The sequence below is a fragment of the Barbus barbus genome, assembly GCF_936440315.1.
Source record: "Barbus barbus genome assembly, chromosome: 29".
NCBI classification, from domain to species: Eukaryota; Metazoa; Chordata; class Actinopteri; order Cypriniformes; family Cyprinidae; genus Barbus; species Barbus barbus.
In genome coordinates, this window is record NC_136757.1 from 6,860,479 (window position 1) to 6,881,088 (window position 20,610).

The 20,610-nt window shown below is 38.3% G+C and overlaps 1 protein-coding gene across 1 annotated transcript; it reads right to left on the bottom strand.

Annotated features, from left to right (window-relative positions):
* Nucleotides 1–232: 232 nt before the first annotated feature.
* Nucleotides 233–15,138, bottom strand: LOC306849294 (neuropeptide Y receptor type 1-like). Its single transcript, XM_079384224.1, has 2 exons — nucleotides 15,072–15,138; nucleotides 233–2,017 (listed from the first exon to the last, which is right to left on the bottom strand). The coding sequence occupies exon 2, from the start codon at nucleotides 1,832–1,834 to the stop codon at nucleotides 701–703; it is 1,134 nt and encodes a 377-aa protein (XP_079240350.1). The 5' UTR covers nucleotides 1,835–2,017; nucleotides 15,072–15,138; the 3' UTR covers nucleotides 233–700.
* Nucleotides 15,139–20,610: the final 5,472 nt, after the last annotated feature.

Below are 20,610 nucleotides of genomic sequence, written 5' to 3' on the forward strand. Positions count from 1 at the left end.
AGTCATAATGCTGTATAATAACTATTACATATATTCATTACATATGCTTTTAAATGTACACATTATACACATGTTGTCATATGCACTAGTTTTATGATAATTTATGGTGCTTTTGTGTTCCACAGCAGAAAGAAAGTCACAGGTTTGGAACAACATGAGTGATGATGACAGAATGCTTATTTTAGTAGTGAAAAGAACCAAAGTAGTCCATTTCTTCTTCTTTTTTTTTGTTACCAAATCACATACCTTCCATAGGCATAACTTGGCAAAAGACTATGACAACAAAAGGCCTCCTCCACTATTTGATTATAATGTCTCTCAGATAGAACCTTGCTCTAACTGGCAAAAATGGATTTCTGTGCCATTGAGAACAAAACCAGCATGTTTAATTGGCCATAGTCATTTTAGCAGTGGTTAAAACAGCAACGCAATTTGCGATGATATTTCTCATTATATGGTTCTCCTCTGCAGAGCCCAGCTACAATAAGCATTTCCTTAATATGTTTCAGTCCATTTCTGTGTTTAAAGAAGACAAGTGGACATCTTTTAGCAACGAGAACTTGGAATGACACAGATTTTCTCTGTCCAAACCTCAAATTCAGTCACGAATCTTGCACAGATTGACTGGCGGTGCTCTCAAGCCACCTCTAAATGCTTGAAATGTAGGTAGGTACATTGCCTTCAAGTACATCAGAAACATTTAAATGGTCTCTTTCTGTTCCAAACTGTGTTTCTTGTGTGGTTGATAGGTGCTAGTAGAGCCATTGCTCAGGATAGACCCTTTAGTAATGCCTGTACTGACAGTGGACAAAGGAAAACTCTCGTAACTCTCGGGCGGACCCCAGCAGCGGCACTTGGAAAGCAACGATTTCAGCTCCTTCTGGAAGTTATTGTTTAGGAACCCATAGATCACTGGGTTCACACAGGTCGACGCCATGGCAGTGAGGTGACAAGCCGAGAAAATGGCGTCATGCTGGCAGACGGGAATTGCTTCGTGGTTCCAGTCAAAAATCGTGTTGAAAACATTCAGTGGCAGCCAACAGAGGGCGAACGCTGCTACAATCGAGGCTAGCATGGCATTGACTCGCTTTGAGCCTTTGGTCTTCTTCTGCCGTCCACCTTGAGCCCTTTCGACTATGTCTTTACGGCGACTCAGACGCAAAAATATGCGGAAATAACAGACGAGAATGAGCGCCAATGGTAAGCAGTACTGGCACAGCAGCAGCGTTGTGGTATAAGTGAGCCGATTGCCCTCAGATGGCCATTGTTCAATGCAGATGAAGTGATCACTGAAAGGGTTGAAGGGAAGACTGAGGTTGTGGAAGGGTGAGTTTGTGAGGATGTTGAACGACAGGAACGGAAGGGAGATAAAACATGCTACGATCCAAATAACCGCGACAGCCAGGTAGGAATGTCTGATGACTGGTTTCCAACCGGTGGGATGGATGATAAGCTGGTGCCTTTCCAAGGCAATGAGAACCATGGAGAAAATCGAAACCGTTACGGACATACACTGAACGAATGGCGTCACCTTACACAAAGCCTCGCCCAAAATCCATCGATCCATAAGGGTGTAGATAATGGTGACTGGTAAACACACCAAGCAAACAAGGATATCAGAGCATGAGAGATTGACGATGAAGATGTTGGTCACATTGCGCATCTCCTTTTGTCGTGTGATGACTAAAACCAGGCAAGTGTTGCCCACCAGGCCCACTGCTAACATGGTGCTGTATGCTACGATGAGGAAAGTGGTGCTGCTTAGGGAGGTTGGACAGACGGGATCCTCTAATAACCAAGAGCCAGAGCTGTTGTTCAGATGAGACCGCTCCATTGCCGTCAGTTGCTGTAGTATCTCTTGAAATGAACGATGACCGCTCTGTCTGGCTTATTCTCCTGAGAGGAGAGGAAATGAAGCAGAATGGTCCAGAGTAAGGCTGCTCCTTCCCAACACCAATTTTCTTTTAGTTCCCAAGTTGTCTCATCTTGTTTTCTTGCATAGCGCAGAACTGTTGATCTGAGGACAGAACAATAAAAAATATCTATCAAGATCAGAGGAAAACACCGAAGCTGCAAAACATGACAACAATATGAACCCCCCCCCCACCCCCCCCCCCACACACACACACACACACACACACACACATACAGCTTCCTAAAAAATATAATGATTACCTTTAAGTTAAAAACACACTCACACACAAATAACTGCTGTTCCAAAATGCATAAAAGTGTAAATGCAAAAAGAAAAAAACAATAACAACAAAATACCTGCAGCCCTCAGGCCACACTCCTCACTGCGGTAACAAATACAAACTAACTCCATTAAACAAAGACAGCCAGCCAGCACCATTGCCCTATGAGGAGGGACAAATTCACATACATTTAACATTTTCCCATAAACATCAAGTGTAGAAGAAACCTTTCATCATATAATTCAGAATTAACAATCTACTCTCTTATGCAATAAAACGAATAATTTACAATGCAATGAACAGGAAAATATAACAGGAGCAACTCGGCCGCATTATCTCTAAAACACCCATTCTCCATTAAGCATTGGTACATTCTCAAACTTTAGCAGAACAAAGAATTCCTGCCACTGCTTCCCCATCTGAGTTTTTCAGGCTGTGGAACTGACAATACTGCACAAAGACAACAGGAATAATAATCTTAATAAAACTAATAATCATAATAAACAAATTACAACCTCAAACTCTTGTCAGTAAAGAGTCTGTGTATGTGTATGAGAGTGCATTCATAGAAACTACAGTCCAATTTAAAAGTGCAGTCAATTTGTGACCTTCACACTGTATGGAAGCTAATTTCCACCACTGAATAAAACAATTAAAAAGGTAATTCCAACCTTTTATCTAACAATTTTTTATTTTTTCTCTGAACTGCGTGCTACAAACTTGCAATTGCAAGCTATAAAATCAGAATTGCTCGATATTTATCTTGCAATTCTGAGACATAAAGTCTAATCAAGTTTATACAATTACAATTCTGACTTCATATCTCACAATTCTGAGTTAATAACTTGCAATTGCAAGTTTATATCTCACAATTTTGAGAAACAAAAATCAGAATTGCGAGATGTAGATAAAAAGCATGCAATAACCATTTGAATTTTTTTATTTAGTGGCAGAAATGGGCTTCCATAAGTCTACACTTGGTCCATCCAATCAAATTATATCTTTAACCCACCCAGAGGCTTATACAGTCACATAAAAGCATGAAGCTTTTTGTTAGAAACCAGAACAAATTACAGAGCTTTTCAAGTGATCTACTTTAAAAGTAAAGCAATCTCTTTGTTCAAAACATACCCTTATTAGAAAAACATCAGCATTGTAATAATAGCAGACAGTGTGTATCTCTAACAAAGAGGAATTCCATTCAGTCAACACAATGAAAATAACAACATGATTATACTCAAACGAATATTTTTGTGCTAGTAATGCTTGACTTCACAAATGACGTAACTGGCCCATTTAGCTGCCGCTCTTGCTTTAAAGTTTGGTTGCTGTTACATGTTTTTGGAAGTATTTACAACAAGAAAAGGCTACAGTTCTCAAGGGAAATGTTATAGTGGAAGTGTGACAGTGTTAACTGTAAACATGTTATGGCGTGAATCCAGATGGCATGATGTCTTTTTAATTTTCATTTTACCACCCTGCTATCAAGGCAACAGCAGTAAAATGAGCATAGCATCCATAAATTTAGTCAATCTAGAAGACCTATAGTCATTATTACTAGAAAATGTAATTAATTTCTTAGTAAATCTATCCATCCGTCCATCTGTTCACTGAAAAAAAAAATACTTTGGACAAATTTAAAAATAATAATTCTTATTTGTAAGTATGTTTTGTGTTTCTCAAATTATATATAAGGTGACTAATATGTATACAGAACACAGAAATAACCAGCTAAATGAAAATAATAACTGGTATTGTACAAAATATCTTAACCCAGTAACTGACACAGAACTGGAACAGACTTACATGATGTTATACAATGTTGTTATGAAACTGTTATGGAACTGCAGACTAAGTGGTTAAAGCTCAGTGCTGCTGGTACCTTGAAGGTTTCTGGTTTGAGCCCCACAGCACCATTGTGCCTCTGAGCAACACACTTGTTACACCAAATGCACAAGGCAAAGGCATATATAGGTCTGTAAAACAATTTGAGCACAGAACCTGATAATTAAAGCAGCATTTACTCGCCCTCTTTCCATCTATCTCATAGATTTTCTCCATCCACTGATGCCTCTTGATTTCTTAAAGCACTCTGGCTTTGCAGTAATAGCTACTGAGCCTGCATGTAAGCACACTGGCAGGTGATGAATAACCCAGTAAGGTTTAACAATGGGTGAGAATCTAATTATGAGCAGAATCCTGCGGCTTTAAACCCATCTCATTTCCTCAAACCCGCATGAGACTTACAGCTAAAATACATTCAGCTACAGATTAGAATAAATCCTTTCACTTTGGTCTCTGCCCGTTTCACTTTTGGCTTAGAAAAAAATTAGCCAATCATAGTAAATACATTGCAGTTAATAATTCCTTAAGCAATATGAATATACAAAGCAATTAATGACCTAAAAGTAAAGTGTGCAATTTCTGTGCCAAATGGAATTGCAAAAATAATGGCTGTGTCACAAATGTCTCCCAATCCTCCTCTGAATCTATTCTACACTGCATGGGCTGCTGGAAAAAAAGGTCACACTCGTTAACAGTCTTTAAAACCTGAAATTACAAATGAGACACCTTACTGGAGAAAGTGTCTTAATCAGGGAAACATCCCTGACTGAACTGAATGAGCCTCCCAAGACTTTGATTCGACAGGAGAGGAATAAGGAATGTAAAGTGTAATTCTGCATTCAAACAGCCAAATGACATTTAACAGCAGACGCCAGATGCAATTATTGCATAAAGCCTGAGAGATTACATAATCGCTATGACAATAATGTCAGTGATTGCCATTAATGAATAATTCATTTGATTATGTGCATTTAAATTTATTTATGATTGAAAACTGTCATTTTGAAAATGTTGAAGGTTTTTTTTTTTCTTCTTCTTTTTAATTTAATCCATATGAGTAAGGCCAGTGTTGTGCAAGATTCCTCTCCCTCTGTCGAGTCGTATCGCCTTTGGACCCCAATGGAACTTTTTTATTGGCTGAAACTTTTTATGTGTCCTCTATTCAGTGCCTGATTAGGAAATGATACAAAATCACTTAACAGTGTGCTTATTCTTAATCAAAATATTTACTATTTAATTATTATGTTTTATATTATATGTCTCAAAAAAATACAGAACCTAAAAATAGTAAAGTGAAATATTTCCCTTTCTTTGTGTTGTCATCCTTCAGTTCCCTTGTAACAAAAAAGTACACTTCAGCATACATTTAAAAAGAGTACTTATAATGAAAATGATATACTTCGAAAGAAGACACTTAAGTGCAGACTGAATGTAATATTTTCATACACCCATTTACATGTTATTTACAATTAAAGTGTATTATAGTTTACATTTATAGTAAAATTCAGTTAGTTGAACTTTAGAGTGATTTTTTTTTTTACCCACTTAAGTAGGATTTAAGTATATTTTATATGTGATTTCATAATTACTTCTATTGTCTTTGAAATATGGTTACAATTAGGGATGTGCCCGAATCCGGTATTCAGAAAGGCAATGTTGTGTACTACGGCAACCGTAAAGGGAATAAATACGATATATACGATATGTACGAGAAAAATATATTTCAGTGCTTTCAGGGAGCCGTTATTAATATGTGGGACATTGAAATCACTTAAGAATGCGCGTTTGCTTTTTACTTTCACTTTTGAGATTCGCGATCACATGCAGCCTAATCTACTAAGGAGCTGCACTACTTACCACACATTTCACAAGATTAGGCTACTGCTAGTAAGCAGCTAACCATGTCCCTTTTGTGGTTCCCGTGAATGCATTATTCGTTTTCCGTGCCTTTCCAAATACGGATTCGCTATTCGGGCACATCCCTAGTTAAAATGTACTGCTGTATGTACTGACAAACATTTATGATAAACTAAAACATATATTTATGTAATTTCTTTTGAGACATATGTCATGTTTTTAAATATAGTAATTGTAATTACAAATTTAAAATGATCAAGTTGTAATTCAGTAGCCTACATTTAAAGTGTATACACTTTAAACTTTATAAACTTTAAATGTTAAATGTACACATGTTAAATGTAAATGATTTAAATGTACTTTAAAGCAAAACATTTAATTTAATATTATTACAAAGTGAACTTTTAAAAAGTGTACTTAAGTGTTTTAAGAAACATAATCATGAAAGTGTCTCTCTTTGAGTACTTTTAAGATTTCAAGTGCACTACAAGTGTACATTCCATACAATGAAACACTTTTTTTCACAAGGGTTAACAAGCTAACAGCTTAGCCTAATAGCTTAGCATAGCCTAACTGTTTAATTAAACTTCTAGTGAAACTTGTCCCCCAGTAAACATGAAGCAACATAACACAAATGCTGATAGTTATACAAAATGAAAAGGGTATCTTTGTACTAAAAATCAAGAAAACAGATGAAGAACTTTCTTTCATCTATCTGCCATTGTTAATCAGATGGACCTCAGAAGAGGGCGATGTTTGACATGGTCACTATAAGCTGTTGTTATATAGAAATGAGTAGCTTGAAGATTCTTAAAAAAAAATCACCTTTTGGGTTCCACAGGAAAATAATGTCAAATAGATTTGAAACAACATGAGGGTGAATTAATGATGCAATTTTCACCTTTCCCTTTAAGAAAAACACCATCATCCTCTTTACGGAGACATTCATCTAAATAGAAATAACTAGCTTCAATGTAATTAATATAGATCCCAGAGGGTTATTGCAGTTAACTTGCAAGTGACAGTAAATCAATCATAGAGTCTCAGCCCAGATGTGCCTCACATACAGCAGATAAACGGTAATAAAGCTCATTATTTCCTCCTCAATCCCACATCTCTAACCGGCCCTCTCTAGAGGACACTGATTGTTTTCAATTAGGTGGCTAGACTCTGCCAATGAATCTCCTCCTGCGTGAGAGTGTGTTGCAATGAAGCAGAGATGATCTGTTCAATATCTGAGACAAAGAGCAGATGATGCACCACTGGTTGCACACAAAGGTTAAAATCTCAACAACATCTTCCCAACAGAGCTCTCAATTCAGTCTCCATGACTCCTCCATTCTCAAATAGACAGCATGGTGGGACAGAGAGAGTTCCAGACATGCTGATGCCTTAATTCAGCATCTGTAAACATAGAAGTAATGTAAGCCTAAAATGTTGGCTTCTAGACCTAGCTGGCTATTTGCTCTATCTGTTGGTTTATGTATATGTATAAAAAAAACAAAAAAAGGATGGTTCAGTTACATACCTTACATAATCTGGTTTGACCATTTGATGGCAATTAAAAATTAGCTGTGACCAAATAAAAATAAATAGATATTAGATATCAGCATATTAGAATGATTTCTGAAGGATCATCTGACACTGGAGTAATTATGCTGAAAATTCAGCTTTGCATCACAGGAATAAATGACATATTAACATATATTGAAGTAGAAAACAGTTCATTTAAAATTCAACAATATTTCACAATATTACTGTTTTACTGTATTTTTATCAAATTAATGAAGCCTTGGTGAGCTTACAAATTTCTGAAAAAGATGGCAGATTTCTTCACTCATACTGTGCCATTGAAATAAATGGAAATGCCAATGAATCTTTCCAAGTATTATAGAGCTGATTTTTAGAAACTAGCTTCCTTAAGATGAATTTCCTGCAGGGCTCTGAGCTCATTTGGACTTTGCTGGCGCAGTAGCTGAGGCCAGCTGAAACTGCAGGTCCCTGGTGACCATAGACTTCTGTTTTGCCAGAAGTGCAGGTATGAATTTTTAAATGGTGCTTCGTGAGTTCATAGCTATGAAGGCAAAATGAAGTAATGCTGAAACTCAGTGTACTTGTAAGTTACCACAAGCAATGTTTTTTTTTCTGTAATGTGATAGTATAGTACCTGGTGTGTTTTTGGAGAGAAAAGTGACATTGCCTATTATTTCAGCATCTGAAAACATACCAAAAACGTGCATGTATAAGTATTTACCCTATACAAACTAAAAGAATAAAGGATAAAAAATACAAACTATACGAATGCTTCACATAAATATTTACCCTATACAAACTAAAAAAATAGAGGATAAAAAATACAAATTATACGAATGCTTCACAAATACTGTATTAGAGACATTTGAGTCAGCAGCTGGTTGGGGAACAGTACGGGATGATTTGTAGTGCATGAGCATGTAAACATACAGATATTGCTGAGTCTTTTGTGGGATTGTGTACACGCAGCAGTGTGTGTAAAGTGTCCATAGTGCACATAGTGTAAAGTGTCCATAGTGTAAAGTGTCCATAGTGCACATAGAGGAGAGATGTGGCACATCCTACAGTGTTACAGTCAAATGACGACATCCCATAAAGGCATGTTTTATTAAAGTTAATGAACAGTGGCGTGGTGTGGAGTGTGGACAGACATTCATTAGAGGTTTAAAAAAAAAATCATGATTTGCATTCAAATACAACATGTTTTAAACATGTCTCTGTGCATGCTGAGAATTTAATGAGAAGAAAAACAGCATGAGCTTTACTAAACAGCGTGGTTCAAAAATCTGACACCGCTTTGAACATCTGGGATTTTGCCCTTTAGATCCTGGAGAGGTTTTGTCAGCAGATAGACACAGGACACAGAGGTAAGTGCAATACAAACAACAGGTTTATTGAGTAGTAGCAGAGGGGAATGAGATGAGCAGAATGTCCAGGTAAGCAGGCGGGGAATGGGAATGTCTCTAGGGTCTCATCTGAACACTGGAGCAACTGGTAAGGAGACAAAAGGTAAGTGGGTCAGGTTAGTCAACATGGAAAGTTTGAGACCAGACAGTGAGTGAACGGGAGGAGTGCAGGGATATAGTGCTGCTGATTAGTGCTGACAGGTGGCGGTGATCAGAAATCAGGGGATTGGGATCTGGTGAGTGTCGTTGGTGGAGACTACGGTGACTGTGGTGACTCTCTGACAGTACCCCCTCCTCCAGGGGCGGCTTCTGACACCCTATTACAGCGACGGGGTCGGCCATGGCCTCTGGGTGTGGGGCGGTCAGGGTGGTTCTGGTGAAACTCGGCCAGGAGAGAGGGATCCAGCACATCGTCCCGGGCCACCCAGGATCTTTCCTCCAGCCCGTATCACTCCCAGTCAATAAGATATTCCAGGTAACCACCCCGTCGCAGAGACTCCAAGATGTCCTGCACCTGTAGACTAGGGCCTCCTCGATGATCTCGAGAGGAGGAGGTACTGCCGGCTCGTGGGGATCTGTGACAGAGGGAGAGACAGGCTTGAGGAGTGAGACATGGAATGCTGGATAGATACGATACCGTGCAGGGAGTTGGAGATGGAAGGTGACCTCATTTATCTGCCTCTCGATGGAAAAGGGACCGATATAGCAGGGATTCAGCTTCCGGCAGGGCAGGCAGAGACGCAGATCCCGGGTGGAGAGCCAGACCTTATCTCCAGGACGATAGACGGGGTGGCTGCATAGGTCTTGTGTCTCCGCACTGCCTGCTGGAGTTGGACATGAGCTGAGTCCCAAACTGTCTCACTCGCTCGGAACCAGTGGTCGACAGCTGGAACGTCGGAGGGATCTTCTGTCCAGGGAAACAGAGGGGGTAGCACTGGAAAGGTGGTTTGCTTGAGAGAATTTTGTGCATACTCAGTCCACGGGAGGAAGCGGTTCCAGCTGTGCTGGTTGTCATGACAGTAGGCCCGGAGATATCTCTCAATCTCCTGAATCTTCCGCTCAGCCTGGCCGTTAGTCTGGGGGTGATACCCGGAGGAGAGACTGACGGTGACAGAGGAGCTTGAAGAATGCCTGTGGCCCATGGTCAGAGACGACATCTTTCGGGATGCTGAAGGTGTGGAAGAGATTATGGCCGGTGCGGTGGTAACTTCATGGCTGCCTGTTTGCTGAACACATCCTGGAACGCCAGGTAGCCAGATGGGATCGTCAGAACCTCATGAGGTTCGGAGCTCTCCACTAGGGTGGAATGAACTTGGAGCTTCAGGTTACTAACCAGGGGCACAGGGACATTGGAGAGAAAGTTTTGGATTCAGGTTTTACTCCATTGGAGGACCTCGCTGGTATCCCATCTGACTTCAGGGGAATGTTGAGATAGCTAGGGGCGTCCCAGGATGATATCGACGGTGGGTCCCTCCAGTACCAGAAAGGAAATCCTCTCCTGATGAAGATAGCCTACTTGCAGATTGATTGGCGGAGTCGGAACTTGATGTGCCCACACCCGTGCGGTTTTCCCTGTATGGTCTCAATCTTCAGCTCGGCCTGTCTCTGGCAGGGTAAATCAAGCTGTTTTAGGAGAGCTTGTGAGATGAAATTGCCTGAGGATCCCAAGTCCACAAGGGCGGGTACTGAAATGAAATGATGTGGGGTGAGCAGTTGTACCGTTAGCAGTGGTACGGTAGCTACAGTGATACTCACCGCTGGACATGGGGGGCGAGAGCGCCACACCCGAATGAAGTGCCCCGGAACTCCACAGTAGAGGCACAGCCCCGTGGGGAGACGTCGAGCATGCTCAGTGCATGAGAGGCGATTAGTATCCATTTGCATAGGTTCTGGTACCAGAGGACAGGCAGCTGGTGAGGACGGAGAATGAGCGGTTATGTCCAGCTGACAAGCCGTGAGACGTTGGGAGATCTTAACGGCCTTCTGCATAAAGCTCTCCAGACTGACAGTGTCATCATAGATCGCCATCTGGGCTCTGATCTGTAGATCCAAGCCCTGACGGTAAGCAGTGAGTAGCACTGCCTCGTTCCATCCACACGAGGCTGCCAGAGTCTGGAACTGCAGAGTATAGTCACTGGCCGAAGAATTTCCCTGACGGAGGGAGATGAGTTGGTCGGCAATGGAGAGTGAGTCGGTGGACAGGCCGAAGACCTCCTTGAAATAGGAAGAGAAAGCATCGAAAGAGTTAATTATAGTGGTCTGTGTGTTCCAGATGGCTCATGCCCAGAGCAATGCCCGTCCGGTTAGCAAGGAGATCAGGAAGGCAACTTTAGTCCGTTCGCTGGAACATTTATGGGATTGCATCTCTATGTAGAGTGAAACTTAGAGTAAAAAACCGCTACATTCAACCGCCTCACCCGAATAGTTTGTAGGGATGGCCATGGGACTGACAGAGGCAGACTGAGGGTGTGTGACCGGAGAGAGAGCTGTTCGAAGAGCGCTGACCAGCTCTTCGAGGGGATCCGCAGCGGTGGGGTTTGGGAACTCCATCTCCAGTTGTCGGTTCTGGTCTGGTCTTCTGTCAGCAGATAGACACAGGACACAGAGGTAAGTGCAATACAAACAACAGGTTTATTGAGTAGTAGCAGAGGGGAATGAGATGAGCAGAATGTCCAGGTAAGCAGGCGGGGAATGGGAATGTCTCTTGGGGCTTATCTAAGTAAGAATGTCCTTTTTCCTTTTCCAGGGGATCCGGAGGTAACAGTGGAGCGTGGAGACGATGGAGAACTGGAGTGGTGGAGAACAGGGATAGGAACACTGGAGCAACTGGTAAGTAGACAAAAGGTAAGTGGGTCAGGTTAGTAAACATGGAAAGTCTGAGACCAGACAGTGTGTGAGCGGGAGGAATGCAGGGATATAGTGTTGCTGATTAGTGCTGTGGTGGTGATCAGAAATCAGGGGATTGGGAACTGGTGAGTGTCATTGGTGGAGACTGCGGTGACTGTGGTGACTCTCTGACAGGTTTTGGACCAATTTAAAACAAAGAAACGTTAAAATGAAGAGTTAAAATGAAGATATAAAAGTATAATAAAAGGAAAGTAAACTTTTATTAAATAATTTTGTTAAAATTAAAAATTGTATTAAATAATTACTTTGAATAAGTAAGTAAAATGAATAACAAATTGATAAAACATAATAAATACAATATATATTTTAAATAAATAAATACACTATTAAAGATTCTGCGCTACTTACATCACTAATGCACTATTTCTAGGTAATTTAATAAGTAATTCTGTGACAGTCAGATGTTCTTGCTTCCATTAAAGCAGGGGTTTTGATCTTTTGTCATGGACTCCCAAATATGATCATCCTCATGCGAGGGACCCCCATCCTAAAACTTAAAAAATCCAAATAATATTATGAAAAATAAATGTGCAAAATAAAATTTGTCAAATAATGTAATTTGTCACAAAATGTACTGTTAAGTGTATTTATTAAAATCAAAGTGTATTCACATTTATTCATTTATTTATTTATTTGAATAAATTGTTATTAATTAATGTATTATTTGTTTCATTATTGTTATTATTGTTGTTGTTGTTTTATTTATTTAGTATTTATTTAATACATAAGTAATATTTACTTACTTTAAATCAATTTCTTTAATCAAATGTATAATAAATGTATATAATTGTATTTATCTTGTCAATCTTCAAGCAATTGAGTTCAACCATCAAGTCAAATTGAACTGTATCACGTCAAATCAGATGAACTGTTTAGCAGTAATAAAAAAGCCTAAGAAACAGGGAACAAAGACTTGATTTAAACCATTCTACACACAAGCAAAACTCAAATACTATTTAAATGCAGCTTTTCAAACGAGTTATTCTAAGTCAAAAGGGATCAGAAAATAAAAATCTGGCATCAAATGCAGAATTCAAAAAAGAATAGTGCAAAGTATGCGGATCAAGGACATACAAATACGAATGCTTATTTTTAAGATGCTCTGAGACAATAAGATCACAGTAACAACATAGAATGAGAAAATATATCTTGGCATCTGTTTTACTGAAACATTTTGTTTGTGAAGGCCTCCAAAACGCTTTCCAATGCATGTAGAAATAAACAAATAATAGAAAATGTTCACTGTCAAACCTTGCCAAAGTTGATCTCTTCTGCATTCAAAACATCACAAAACATACACTGTAAAAAATGATGATTTTAACGGTAAAAAAAACTGTGAAAATGTAATAGCAAAATCCTGTTAAATGATTAACGGTAAGTTCCTGTAAAATGTACAGGGGAAATGACATTCCCAGAATTCCCTGTGTTGCATTTCAAATTTTGTTTGAATTTGATGTTTTTTCTTTTAAATAACTGTTTCTATTTAGTTTTTTCTTATCAGTTGTTTTTATTAGGGTTGTATGTTACATCTAATGTTATTAAATTAATGTTTATTGCATATTTCAGTTTAATGAGTCTCACCATGATGGTGTTTAGTGCTTGTGTGAATGATACTGTGCACCTTCTATATATGTTATTATTTAAAAGCTGCTTGTGATGGGCTTTGGTTCCTCATGTGAGTTTCTCATCACCACCTGCATTTGGTGGTTATCAGTGTATTTCAAAGGTACAAAACAGATTTCAGTACTTTAAAAGGTTGGTATATTCACATTATATCAGTTAATGAAATTACAGTATTTAATTGTAAATTTAAGTTAAAACCATAAAACCTAAAATGTTGTTACCGTAAATTTTACAGAATTCTTTTTTTACAGTGTATGTATAGCTTACATTTGTGCCTTTTTTGCACCTGATTGTGCACCTATGGTGCTCATGCACTATTTATAACTGCATGCCTCTTATGTAACAGGTATCTTTAGTTTTCATGTCTTTGGCGGGTGATAATGTGTAGAGTTGAGTGTGAAAAAGCAGCACTTGCGCATTTCTCCAGCGAGTGTGAAGACAGTAAATGAGAATCAAAGCTTTTGATACCTCAGTGTTTGTGTCTGTCTTTGATACCTTGGGTTGTTAGGGATTTATGAAGTTAGAAACAGCTCTGAAGGGAAATACAGCCCAATTATAATGAGGACAGCAAACCGGTTATGAATATCTAGCACTCATAATATTCACATGGTGGAAATGACTTTGAGTATTCACTCGTTGACTTTTTTTCTTTTTCAGAGCAGAGCACTTGTGTTGAGAGGCTGGCTCTTACTGAAAGAGCCATTAGCTTGAGATGAAAAGATATTTACATATTTCCATCGTAATAAATGAGAATGTGACTGTAGCTAATCCTGGTGTACGGAGATTCAAGTTTTCTTTGCTGTCTTGAATGAGAATGAGGTTATGTAGTAATTAAGCAAATCAAATTATTTTTTTCAGCACACTTTGTTTATATCGCTAATAAGCATATCTGAACTATGATGAACAAGCATACACAAATAAATATAGTTTATTAAGGTTTCTGATTAAATATAACCTAAAAACAACTTTCTTGCAACACACATACACACACTCACTAAGAGACATCATTAACATGAACAAAATAGAACACAAAATCAGGAGAATAGAATTGAAGAGAACAACAAAAGAACAGGACAACACAACATACTAGAATTTACCAATATAGATAATAGCAACATAAACCAACACAGAAGAATAGAATAGAATAGAATAGAATAGAATAGAATAGAATAGAATATGTCAACATTAGAACAGGACAATAGCATAACAATAGAATTTGTCAATATAGAAAAGAAAAGAATAAGCTAATAGAATAAAATAGAATAGAATAGAATAGAATAGAATAGAATAGAATAGGTTAACAAAAGAACAGGACAACAGCCTATAATAGAATTTGTCCATATAGAAAAGAACAGAATAAGCTAATGCAGAAGAATAGAATAGAATAGAATAGAATAGAATAGAATAGAATAGAATAGAATAGAATAGAATAGAATGCAGAAACGATCATTTAAACCATAAGATCACTATTTTAAGCATATGATCACTGACAGTACTGAACAAATGATCCGATCGGAGTCTCCAACGTCATATACGACTTAGAAAAGTGAGTAAAACCTTTCAGAGTCTCTGCATCCAGCAATGAGCGAGGCTGAATTCATAATGCCAGAATATAAAGATCATTTACCTGAAACGAAGACGCTAAATGTTTCGGTAAGTTCCCTTCATTAACACGCATTTGTGAAACTGCTCAGGCGCATCTTACCGTGTGTGACAGGCGCAAATCCCGTCTCCGTGACTCTCAGATGCACTGTTCTCTTCTGTGCAGGAGTAACTGGTGGTTTGAGGAGCTGAGGTTTATCAACCAAACATGAGGCGCAAGAAGGAGGTGTCTTCAGATATCGAGCGCTCGTTCGCACATGGACTCAGTCTGTCTGTTCACATTGACTACTTCCTTAATGTTTGGGGTTCCAGAGACCGATATGCTATAAATAATAATAATAATAATTTAAAAATGACCCAATTCTATTCCCTCCTAATTAAAACCCACACTGAAATTGCTGCCCTCGATCACATGTATCACGCAATGTTCTGTAAAAAAAAGATTAATGTTGTCAAAAAATAGTGTTCATGTTTGACACTAGTAAGGACACATTTTGAAAAATACAATGAAATTCTGATATTCGATTAATGATATTCGTTTTTTTATGCCTGAGCTCTTTGATTTCACGTGGGATTTTTGGAACATGCTGAAGTTGATAGCCTATCTATTTAATACCAATTCTCATAAAATTAAGAAATGTCAAGTGTCATCCATGTTTATTATGCATTTTGAGCTATTAAAGAGATAGTACATCCAAAAATGAAAATTCTGTCATGTAATACTCACCCTCACGTTGCATTTCTTTCTTATGAGAAAAGTGAACAATTTATCATTTGAACAGTGTTGTTAACCAACCAGTTTTGGTTCCCATTCACTTCCATTGTATTCAATGGAAGCCAAAACTGAAATTGTTTGGTTATCAACATTAAAAAAAAATCTTAATTTGTGCTCCAGAGAACAAAGACAGTCATACTGATTTGGAACAACATTAGGTTTTATAAATTTACATTTTGGGATAAACTATCCCTTTATCAGGGGCTGAGGTCTCTCGGACAAAAAGGTCAGATGTCACTGGATAATAAAAACTCCTTAGAGCTCAAATTAACGTTGCTCGAAAGACTGCATCTTGCTCTCCAAATGCAGGAAACATTTTAAAACCAACTCTATATATACATATATTTTTATGTGTGTGTGTGTATATATATATATATATATATACTGTATATATATATGTATGTGTGTGTGTGTGTGTGTGTGTGTGTGTGTGTTTTGGGATGTGATCAATAATTATTTGATTTGAATGAAATGTTTTGAATAGTATATGTTGTTTGAGAGGAATAATCAAACTGACAGTTATGTAACAGATATCAATAATGGGTTCAGTGAACTGTATACTTTAAAAGCACTGTGTGCAAACATAATTTATTTTTTTAATGGTTGGCTTTAATGGTTGATTTTATGACAGCTAGTCATTTATACTAAGAATAATGGATGGCTTCATAACTGGCAAAGTTATGCATTTTTCACAACTCAGACTTGGTGTTTTACAAATTGATAACACACAATCTTACAATAAGCATATAATGTATAACAGACACCATTCTAGTAAATCCTATAAACAACCACATTAACACAATTGATCTTAATACATCAAGGAAATGTAACGCTTATAGAGCCGGTGGCACACTCCCATTAGAGCAGTGTCATTAAGCACACACTGTGTTTTCTGGAACAATCCATATTACTCTTATAGAGCCCCTTCTTGTTCAAATGTTTAATCTGTCCTGCAGGTTTTATCAGGACCTACCTGGGGCTTCCTGGTGCTCTTGTAATTGACATTTCCAACTGATGTTGTTTTTCCATTCACAGACCACTACTTCGAATGCTCTCTTCAAATCTTTATACTTCTGATTTCCGGTGAGAGACAGTGACGTTGGTTTGAATGCGTTTGAGGCTGCAGTGTGGATTCATAACTTGAAGTTGTTACATGGTGGTAATGTTCCTCTAAGCCACAGGACAAAGGTTAATTTTGCCAAGATGGTCATATATTAACATCTTTTGTGGGTCAAAGAAATAAAATTGTCCTATGTCCAATTTTCTATCCAAATAAAAGGGAATGATTGCTTATAAGTATGTTGTGCAAGTCTCTAACCCCAGTGCCCAGTCCTAACCTGGTTGTAGGACAGGAACATTGTTTTTGGACCAAAATGATGTAGATTCTGCTTGGTGAAATCAATTTAAGCCCAGGATGCTCATATTTCTGATATCAGGTATAGGCCTCAATTAAGGTACTGTTGCACTAGCGAAAACAAACAAACAAAAAACATTAATTGTCAATATGGTATCAATCTATGAAGCACAGCTCAAAAAGAAGACATCTTCAAATAGTATTTTATTGTAAAATATACTCCAATAACTTTGAAAAATATTTTTTACAGTGTACACTGAGCAAAAATTGGTGTAGGATTTACTTGGAAAACATTTTCACTCAAGTAAATTAAATGTAAAAATGTAAAAGAAGATAGACTGAAACAGTATTTTCTTGTAAAACATATTGTAATAATCTCTGTTTTATTTATAGTTTTGAAAAAATCATGTTTAGAGTGTATTAAAATGATTTTGGATTTTGTCAACGAAAATTCGCCAAGCAATGGGTAAAAATGGCTGTATCTTTAGCCAGTAATCCAATGCAAATCAAAAGTCTGTATATATTTTCTGGACAAATTACTATGGAAATGTTTTGTTGCTATGGCATTTATGATTATTTGTGATTATTTTTTACAATATTTACCATCTCTTCATTCTAGCGAATCTGATAGTTAATCTTTAGAAAATAGTGAATAACCACATCAGTGTGGAATAAATTCTTTCTGCCATAATATTAGAAATTTGACTGCCCAGTCAAGGACACTGCATTCTTTTCCCCTGACAGCTTGTCGTTCAGAAGGTGAGCAATTAATGAACTATTTCATTATGCACATTAACCTTGACGCACGTCACATTTGTCAAGAATAGGTCCTTTAAAGCACTCCACACATAAACACTACAAAATAACTTCCATACCTTTTCATCAACCTACACAACCCACTCAGAGAAACACATGTCGCTCAGTCTTCACAATTATGACTGACTGACATTTATTTTTTGGTCCCACTTTATATTAGGTGGCCTTAAACACTAAGTATAAGGTACTTATTGTTTTTGTTGCTATTGAGGTGGGATACAGGTAACAGGTTTGGTGGTATGGGTAGGTTTAAGGGTTAAGGTGTGAGGGATGAGTCAACAGTGTGATTATAGGTATTTACAGACTAATTACAGATTTAATTACATGCAGGTATTTTTAAACGTAAGTACAGGACATATAAAGTGGGACCTTTTTTTAAAGAAATTATTTTGGTGGTTTATTGGTGGTCCATTTTAAGAAAATTTTACCAGAGAACTTGGTTCCTGTAAAAAATAAAATGTCAAGCAACCACCCAGAACAGTCTGGCAACCACACAATGATACCCTGGCAACACCATGGCAACAGTTTTTGCACAGACAGGCACCGCTCACATTTTCTTCTGAAAAACATCCCAGAGGACAAAATAGAAGTATAAATTGTGACTGAGTTTTTAGTTATAGTTATATACGTCATTATCTGTCTCTGCTTCTGTCAGTTCTAAACATGAAATGGGAGTTGTATTGGATTACTGGATGAGTTATTTCACCATAGAGCAATAATTGCAAGCTTCAGTTCAATCTGCTCAGTCTGCACATAATCAGACAGAGCAAAATGAGAAGAAGAGAGTGTGAGAATGTGTTTCACAGTGTGAGTGTGTGTGTGTGGATGTGTGAATGAGTGCAAGTGTGTGGCGCTGTGAGGTTTCCTGAAGGTGAGAGGCGTGATAGACAGTTTTGTGGAGGGTGAGCTGAGGCTGGATCAGATCTCATCAGAACATCAGAGGAAGGAACAAGTAAAATGTCTTTTCATTGTGTGTGCGTGTGTGGTTCAGGTAAATCCTACATTATGGGGACAAAATGTCCCCACAAAGATGACAATATCCAAAATCCTTGTCCTTGTGGGGACAGTTTTTGGTTCCCATGAGGAAACAAGTTTACAGTCTCTCACAAAAGTGAATACACCCCTCACATTTCAGCAACCATTTTAGTATATCTTCTCAAGGGACAATATTATAGAACGTAAACTTGGATATATAGTTTTGGATATATAGAGTAGTCAATGTGCAGCTTGTATAGCAGTACAAATTTACTGTCCTCTAAAAATAACTCAACATATAGCTTTTATTGTCTAAATAACTGGCAACAAAAATGAGTACACCATAAGTGAACATGTCAAAACTGTGTCCAAAGTGTCAATATTTTGAAGGGGCATCATTGTTATCTGGCACTGCCTTAATCCTCCTGGGCATGGAATTCATCAGACCTGCACAGGCTGTTGCTGGCATCCTCTTCCACTCCTCCATACTGGCATCACGGAGCTGCTGGATGTTAGACACATGGTGCTTCTCCACCTTCCGCTTGACGATGCCCCACATGTGCTCAATAGGGTTCAGGTCTAGAGACATACTTAGCCACTCCATCACCTTCTCCTTCAGCTTCATCAGCAAGGCAGTTGTTATCTTGGCGGTGTGTTTGGGGTCGTTATTATATTGGAAAACTGCCGTTCTGCCCAGTTTCTAAAGGGAGGGCATCATGTTCTGCTTCAGAATGTAACAGTACATGTTGGAATCCATGTTTCCCTCAATGAACCGCAGCTCCCCAGTACCAGCAGCACTCATGCAGCCCCAGACCATGATGCCACCACCACCATGCTTGACTGTTTCTTGGTACTCCTCACCAGGGCGTCGCCACATATGCTGGACACCATCTGAGCCAAACAAGTTTATTTGAGTCTCATCAGACCACAGGACATGGTTCCAGTAATTCATGCTCTTGGACAGGTTGTCTTCAGCTAACTGTTTGCAGGCTTTCTTGTGAGCCAGCTTCAGAAGATGCTTCCTTCTGGGACGACGACCATGCAAACCAACTTGTTGCAGTGTGCAACGTATGGTCTGAGCACTGACAAGCTGACCTTCCACTTCTGCTGCCTCTATAGCAATGCTGGCAGCACACATGCGTCTGTTTTTTGAAGCCAGCTTCTGCACCTGACGCACAGCACAAGGACTCAACTTCTTTGATCGACCCTTGCGAGATCTGTTCCAAGTGGAACCCGTCTTGGAAAAACCTCTGTATGACACTGGCCACTTTACTGTAACTCAGTTTCAGGTTGTTACTGATCTTCTTATAGCCTAGGCCATCTTTGTGGAGAGCAACAATTCTAATTCTCAAATCCTCAGAGAGTTCTTTGCCATGAGATGCCATGTTGAATATCCAGTGGTCAGTATGAGAGAATTGTACTCAAAGCACCAAATTTGAACTGCTCTAATATAAGATACACAAATTTGTATAGTCCTGTCAAGCAGACAAAAACATGAACATGATAATTAGAACATGTGGCTTTGCATGGTTAAGCGATGTATAGCTGTAATCACTTAGGGTCTACTCATTTTTGTTGCCAGTTATTTAGAAAATAATGGCTATATGTTGAGTTATTTTTAAAGGACAGTAAATTTGTACTGCTATGCAAGCTGCACATTGACTACTCTAAAATATATCCAAGTTTCATTTCTATAGTATTGTCCCTTGAGAAGATATACTA